This window comes from Gekko japonicus, unplaced genomic scaffold, assembly GCF_001447785.1.
Source record: "Gekko japonicus isolate JY-2015 unplaced genomic scaffold, Gekko_japonicus_V1.1 scaffold1360, whole genome shotgun sequence".
Lineage (NCBI taxonomy): Eukaryota > Metazoa > Chordata > Lepidosauria > Squamata > Gekkonidae > Gekko > Gekko japonicus.
The window spans coordinates 169,952-177,598 of NW_015165281.1; the positions used below are offsets into that span (position 1 = coordinate 169,952).

At 50.8% G+C, this 7,647-nt stretch overlaps 1 protein-coding gene across 2 annotated transcripts in view; it reads left to right on the forward strand.

Moving 5' to 3' along the window:
* Window positions 1–7,647, forward strand: part of LOC107109641 (solute carrier family 25 member 39-like) — a 54,206-nt gene that overhangs the window by 45,931 nt on the left and 628 nt on the right. For both annotated transcript variants that reach the window (XM_015410313.1, XM_015410314.1), the window contains 3 exons: window positions 1,587–1,696; window positions 3,739–3,820; window positions 6,694–6,771. In XM_015410313.1, the coding sequence (XP_015265799.1) occupies window positions 1,587–1,696; window positions 3,739–3,820; window positions 6,694–6,771 (270 nt within the window). The remainder of the gene's footprint in view (window positions 1–1,586; window positions 1,697–3,738; window positions 3,821–6,693; window positions 6,772–7,647) is intronic.

The window sequence follows — 7,647 nt, forward strand, 5'->3', positions numbered from 1 at the left end:
GGCACGAGCAGGGTCAGAGGAGGGGGGGGGGGGGGGGGGGGGGGTCTGAAGCAGGAAGAGGGGGGATTGGCTGAAATTACTGTACTCACATAAACACAGTCAGAAATATATACGAAGTATAGATTCAATGAGGACCATAAAGTAAATTGTTCAAAAGTAAAATCACCAGGCACAAGGCAGATATGCCCATAAGACCTTTAAAGTGCAATCACTAGCCCAGTGATTATAAACTTGTGGTCCAAAAATTTCCTCCTTTGATTGTGTTGCCACAGCATTCATAAGTAAAAAATGCTGTGGCAACACAATCAAAGAAGGAAATTTTGCACTTTAAAGGTCTTATGTGCATATTTGCCTTGTGCCTGGTGATTTTACTTTTGAACAATTTACTTTATGGTCCTCATTGAATCTATACTTTGTGTATATTTCTGATTGTGTTTATGTGAATATAATTATTAACCATCTTGCCACATATGTATGACCTCTGAGGAAGGCCTATTTGGCCGAAACACGTAAGGTCAACTTTGTAAGCCCTTGATATTGTTATATTTTTATATACATTGGTTGTAGATGGGCCTCTATATATGTTTTAAAATTTGTTATTATTAATAAATACATGTACCTCTTTTTATTTTTTATGGAAAGGTTTTAATATTGGCCCTCCTTTTCACTAACCTTTGCTTGGTTTTGGAGTTCATTGTTAGGTTCAGTGTTTTTTCCCCCTTGGTTTCTGCTTGAAATTACTGTACGCCTCCCATTACTGGAAAATTTAGTCTGGAACGTCCTTCCACTGGCTTATCTATGAACAGAGCATCACGTGGCTGGATACGAAGATGCACACTTCATACCTGTTAGGCACATGCATAAGAGTGCGTCCAAAAACAGTTTGCCTCGATCCCTGCAAGGCTGTCTGGGACCACCACCTTGAGATCTCTTAAGAAGGAACCGGGCGTACCTCTGACTGTCGCAGATCTTGGCAGGGGCATTGAGGCACGTGGGCCTTCAGAGGCCCCTCTGGTTATTTGCACCATTCTTCTCTCTTGAGAGCCAGTTTGGTGTAGGGGTTAGGAGCGCGGACTCTTATCTGGGAGAACCGGGTCTGATTTCCCGCTCCTCCACATGCAGCTGCTGGTGTGACCTTGGGTCAGTCGCAAGTTCTCTCAAGGGCAGTCCCCGAAAGAGCTCTCTCAGCCCCACCGACCTCACAGGGTGTCTGTTGTGGGGAGGGGAAGGGAAAGGGGATTGTAAGCCGCCCTGAGACTTCTTCAGGTGGTGAAGGGCGGGTTATAAATCCAATCTCCTCTTCGCTCTCTTGACGACTGCAACACTCTTCAGATGATCCCGTATTGTAAGGACCACTCTTCACCTTGGCAACACAGTTTGTTTCTGCCTTGGCTAGGTAGAACGCCTCCGGAGCTGCTTGCCTGGGTGAAGAGTGTTGCTCATAGAATCCCCCCGGATAGAAGAGCGGCAAACCTAGCAAGTGACCCCACTTAACCCACTGCCTGAAGGAAACATAGCACGCTTCTGCTGCTCGGCATCCGTCCCCGTGTTCTTCTGATGTATCGCTGCCTCTTCTTTCTCCACAGCTCTGTACTGGTACAACTACGAGCTGGCGAAAGCCTGGCTGTGCAGCTGGTTCCATCTCCAGGAGGCCACGTTCATGGTCAGCTTTGCAGCCGGCGGCATCTCTGGCATGGTGAGAGCTTTGCAGACCTCCCATAGGGCCTTGAGAGAAGAGCCTCTGGAATGAGGGATGCTTTCAGTCTCTGACTCTCTGACCAAGGGAGCCCTCTCGGGCAGCCCAGTTTCTGCACCCAGAAAGCCGTGAAAACTGTCCCTTTCCCAGTTTTTTCTGTTTATTCCACTGTGGAATGCCAAGCTTGTATGGCTCTTGTGTTTTACTGGTAAATCTTTTAGCTACTTAATATAATTGTAAAGAGATACGGCGTGCCTTTTTTAACTGAGTCAGTTTTTACTGCTTCTAATTTGTCAGCACTAATCTCTCCTCTCCTCCCCGCTCCCAGCATGCTGTACATGAGTCGCCCTGCTGGGTTAGACCACTGGTCCATCTGGTCCGGCATTCTGCTTCACTCAGTGGCCAGCCCAGTTCCTCCGGAAGCAGAAACAAACAGGGCCTAGGGCAGGGGTGTCTAACTCATTTCTTTTAAGGGCCGGATCTGACGTGAATTGGATTTTGTCGGACCAGGCCGTGTGTGTCATAAAATGTAACATCAGGTAGCAGAAATATAAACTTGATAAGGGACACAGACAAACACAGTTAAAGGTATTATAGCAGCTATTCCATTAGAGCCCTACGTTAGGAGGGTGTGTAAAACTAACATTTCTCTGCAAAACTGAAGTTCCTTGAGTTTGCAGAACTCTATATTTTAACTGTGGTTAGTCTCAAACCTCCCCCCCCCCCAAAAAAAAATATAAACTACAAATATCAATGGTCTGAGCCTAGGACCCAGGGGAAGAACACGAGATGTCTGAGCGTTGCGAGCCTTCCCCTGCCCTCCCAGTCTACTCAGAGTGGCAGGGGCTCTCCAGGATCTCAGGGGAGGTTTTACAGGGTGGTTTGAGACAATCATTTTGGGTGTCCTCTTCAGCACTTGTTCTGCTATTATTCCTTTGAAGCTCCACATTAGGAAGGTGTGTGTGTGTGTGTGTGTGTGTTAAAACTAATATTTCTCTGCAAAACTGGAGTCCCTTGAGTTTGCAGAACTCTATATTTTAACCCTGGCTTGTCCCAAACCTTCCCCCCACACTTTTAAAGCATGCCTGCTTAAACTGTAAAGTGGGGTTTTGCAAAGCAATTTTTAAAATAAAAAGGAAGCACAAGGATCACAGTGGAAGGACTCCCTCCCCCCCAAGATCCTACCTGCGAGGAGGACTATGGAGGCTGGGAGAGGTGACTGGGGAGTTTGGCAGCCCTGCCCTCTGCTTCCCGCTCTCAGAGACTGCCCCGCCCATCTGCTCTCTATATTCCAAGGCAACTCAAGCTCAGAACAGTGAGGGTGGGCGGGGGGAGAGGAAGAAAAGATAGCCTCACTCCTGGGCCCAATTAAAGGTCTGGATGGGGCCGGTTCCGGCCCGTGGGCCGTAGGTCTGACACCCCTGGCCTACAGGCTGAGGCCTTCTCCTGATATTGTCTTCCAGCAGTGGGACTCAAGAGGTTTTATTGCCTCTCTCTGTGGAGTTCTGTTTGCCCTGACCTGGATAGCCCGGGTCAGTCTCATCAGATCTTGGAAGCTAACCAGGGCCAGCTCTGGCAAATGTTTGGATGGGAGACCTCCAAGGAATACTGGAGTCTCGCTGTGGAGGCAGGGGGTGGCCAACCACCTCTGAGCATCTCTTCCCTTGAAAACCACGCGGGGTCATCGTGGGTCATTTTGCGATTTGATGGCCAAAAAACCCCCCCTTTATTCCTCTCCTCCGTGGATCTGTTCTAATTCCCTTTCAGAGACACCTGTGCCTATGGCCATCAGCCCGTCCACTGGCCGTAAATCCCACCCTTTAATTTCTCACTGTGCTTCCTTTTGTCCTTCCTCAATCTATCGCCCGCCGACTTCATTGAGTGCCCGCGAGTTTCGGGCGTATTCTGGTTCTAAGCTGTAGCGCCCGGTGGAGGGCGGCTCTTTCTTCCCTCCCCACCCAAATGAGTCCGAGTGGCCCGTCACTGGCGGCGGCTGCAGCCGGGGGTGGTGGTGGTGCCTGACGACCCCTCCTCTCCCCCAGGTGGCCGCTGTCCTGACGCTGCCCTTTGACGTGGTCAAAACCCAGAGGCAGATCGAGCTGGGCAACATGGAGACGCTCCAAGGTAAGAAGGCAGACCGACAACCGGGGGGGGAGAAGGCAACTGGCCAAAGCCTGGGCAGTGGTCGGTGGGGTGCATCCCCACCTGCTTTTCCCCTGGCAACAGAGGGGGGAGGGAGCCCTTTTGATCCCACCCCCCAAATGGCTCACAGGATGACATGGACCAAAGCCGGGTGGGATGAGGACTGCCATGAGGAGGGCAGGATGAAGCAGGGGAACGAATAGGGTTTAACCCTTTGGCTGGCTTGGTTTTGCTCAGGGTCGCGGTAAGCAGTCCATAGCAGGCAATGCAGAAAAGCAGTGATGCCAAGAAGGAGAAGCCGGGTACCTGGGCTGAAGGCAGCAACAAAGTTGTGCTCACGGCCAGGAGAGGAGAGGACAGCCCTAGTCTTGGGGCTTATTGGGCCCTCCCAGACAGTTGGAAAGTCCTTTCCCAGTGCAATGTGTCCCAGTTTCCTTCTAGAACGGAAAACGGTTTCTGTTCCTACAGGGATGCATCTCTGCTACCGGCCCATACCTGGCTAGTGAAGATGCATGGGGAAGCACATGGCATAGCCGTCTCAGCTCTGTGGGGCAGTTTCACCCACGTATTCCTATTTAGCCCATGAATGGCAAACAGCAAGTTAGTCTACCCCATAAAGGGAAAGGCCTGTTTCATATCCAGTGTAGCAGCAGACAGACACAACATGTTCCATCTTGTGCACATACAGAAAAGGAGTCGGTCTTCCTGCAGGGCGTAGGAATTCAGCTGAGTAGACGAAACAAGGTGGGCTGGGGAGAACCTGTGTTTATACTGCTAGTGTACTTCACTTGGTCAAAGCTCTTCCTATGCGTCCTGTTTGTTGTTACTGTCAAGTCGCAGCCGGCTTATGGTGACCTCGCAGTTTGGTGTAGTGGTTAAGTGCGCTAGTCTGGGAGAACCGGATTTGATTCCCCACTCCTCCACTTGCAGCTGCTGGATGACCTTGGGCAAGCCATAGTTCTTCTGATAAGAGCTGTTCTCTCAAGAGCGGTCCTTGAAAGAGCTCTCTCAGCCCCGCCTACCTCACACGGTGTCTGTTGTGGGGAGGGGAAGGGGAAAGGAGTTTGTAAGCTGCTCTGAGACTCCTTTGGGTAGTGAAGGGCGGGGTATAAATCCAATCTCCTCCTCCTCCTCCTCTTCTCTGTAGTGGAAAAGGGTTGCGAAAGGGATGTGAGGCGAAACAGTGCTTAGTACAGGGGTCCCCAACACGGTGGTGCCCACCGAAAATCTTTCTGGCGGCCACCAGGTGTCTTTAGGAAGTGGGTGGGGCCGTGCAGGGCTTTTGCCCGGCAAGGCTACTGGAGGTTTGATTGGCCGTGCAAATCATTTAAAACATTGCTGCGGCAGCAGCTGCCGCAATAGCACAAGGATCTGCACTGGGTGACTGAAGGTAGGGCATGGCGGCCATTTTGTCGCGGCGGCCATTTTGTTGCTGCGCCCAGCCTGCCGTGTCAGAATTACAAATGTGCCCGTGGGCTCGAAAAGGTTGGGGGCCCCTGGCATGGTACAGAGGGATAGAAACAATTCCCGTGTCAGCCTCTGCATAGGTACAGGCGCTCCCTTTGTGTGTCCTCCTCTTCAGTAGCTCGCTGTTTGTAAGCGGCCTTTTTTTTTTTTTTAACAAAAATAATTAACAGAAGAACCTAACAGGAGCTTGCTTGCTAGTGAGAAAACAGACTTAAGCCTGGACAGATTCAGTCTGAACATAAGAACAGAATGGAAGCCAATGTGGGATCAGACCAATGGCCCTTCCAGTCCAACACTCTGTGTCACACAGTGGCCAAAAACACCAGGTGCCATCAGGAGGTCCAGCAGTGGGGCCAGGACACTAGGAGCCCTCCCACTGTTGCCCCACCAAGCACCAAGAACACGGAGCACCCCTTGCCCCAGACTGAGAGTTCCTGTCTATACCTTGTGGCTAATGGCCACTGATGGACTTCTGCTCCTTAGAAGATAAGAGAAGCCATGTTGGATCAGGCCAATGGCCCTTCCAGTCCAACACTCTGTGTCACACAGTGGCCAAAAATACCAGGTGCCATCAGGAGGTCCAGCAGTGGGGCCAGGACACTACGAGCCCTCCCACTGTTGCCCCCCCAAGCACCAAGAACACGGAGCATCACTTGCCCCAGACTGCGAGTTCCTATCTATACCTTGTGGCTAATAGCCACTGATGGACTTCTGCTCCTAAGAAGATAAGAGAAGCCATGTTGGATCAGGTCAGTGGCCTATCCAGTCCAACACTCTGTGTCACACAGTGGCCAAAAATACCAGGTGCCATCAGGAGGTCCAGCAGTGGGGCCAGGACACTAGAAGCCCTCCCACTGTTGCCCCCCCCCCTGGCACCAAGAATACAGAGCATCCCTGGCCCCAGACTGAGAGTTCCTGTCTATACCTTGTGGCTAATGGCCGCTGATGGACCTCTGCTCCATATGCTTATCCAGTTCCCTCTTGAAGCCGTCCATGCTTGTAGCTGCCGCCACCTCCTGTGGCAGTGAATGCCATGTCTTCATCACTCTTTGGGTGAAGAAGTCTGGTGAAAGGGGAGATGGTATCTTAGAAATGCAAAGGCCACTTCAAAGTGGTCTAACAGGCTAGCGTTTAGCTGATGGAGGTAATTTGTTCAAATTACCTGTCAAAAGTTCAAATTGCCCTCTCTTTTTTTTTTAATGACAGGCCTGTCATATTATTCCTGAGCAGGATTTTTAAAAGGATCACAGTTAAAATGTATCTTTAGGGGTTCCATTAACTGAACGTTGTTTTCTAATGTGTTGCTTACAAGCTCTTTCGTGCTGAAGGAGAAACAGGAAACAAATGCTTCATAGAAGTAACTGCTTGCCCTTTATCTTCTCACCCAGTTACAGCTTCCAAATCCTCCACCTGGCTGCTCATGAGAAGGATCCGGGCGGAATCCGGCACCCGCGGACTCTTTGCAGGTGACTGGGGGTTCCTTTTTTCCGTGGTCCCTAACTAGCATCGTTATTCTCTGCTGTGCGATGAAGCCGTTGGTGGAAGTTTAAAGATTCCACAAGTAGATGCTAGAACTTGCCTGAGCTCTATACCGCTGAAAGCTCTTCTCTGGACCAGTGCTCCCTCTAAGCTGTGAGCAAAAATTCTACTTTGTGAGCTACTAGCATTAAAGCTGTGGGTGAGCGATTTGGCCACTGTATAAATTAGTTTGCTCTGGAGCCCTCCTTCCCGAACTGAGACAAAAATGTGAGAGCAGGCGGCTAAAAAACTGAGCTAGCTCACACTGACTCAGCTCAGAGGGACACACTGCTCTGGACTCCGTTGGCTCAGAGCCCACAATCTCCCTGCGTCCTTAAAAGGTCTTGCAGAACGAGCAGAGAGAAATCTGGGGAGCTCCAGTCGTACCTTCTGGTGGCGCATTTTGAGTCCTACCAGGGGTCATTTCGTAGAAAAAGAGATGCAGGAGCTCATTAGCATAACCTATTTGCATATGCCACACCCCCTGACATCACCGGAAGTGTGTCAGAAGGCAACACCCACCGCTCAGGCTCCACTGGACTGTTTTGGATTGCTAGCTATTGGGGGGGGGGGGCGTGCAGATCCTTCCTCGCAGAGGAGGGAGAGCTTGTACCTGAATAAATCTTGGTCTTAAAGGTGCCACAGAACTGTTTTGGACCGGGGGGGGGGTGCTCTGCAGTTTACCTGGCTGCTTCTTAGAATCATAGAATCATAGATTATTAGAGTTGGAAGGGACCTTGCAGGTCATCTAGTCCAACCCCCTGCACTCTGCTCTGACTGAGGGCTGCTGGGAGCAGGGGGTGGGGCTTGTTGCATGTGCCCGC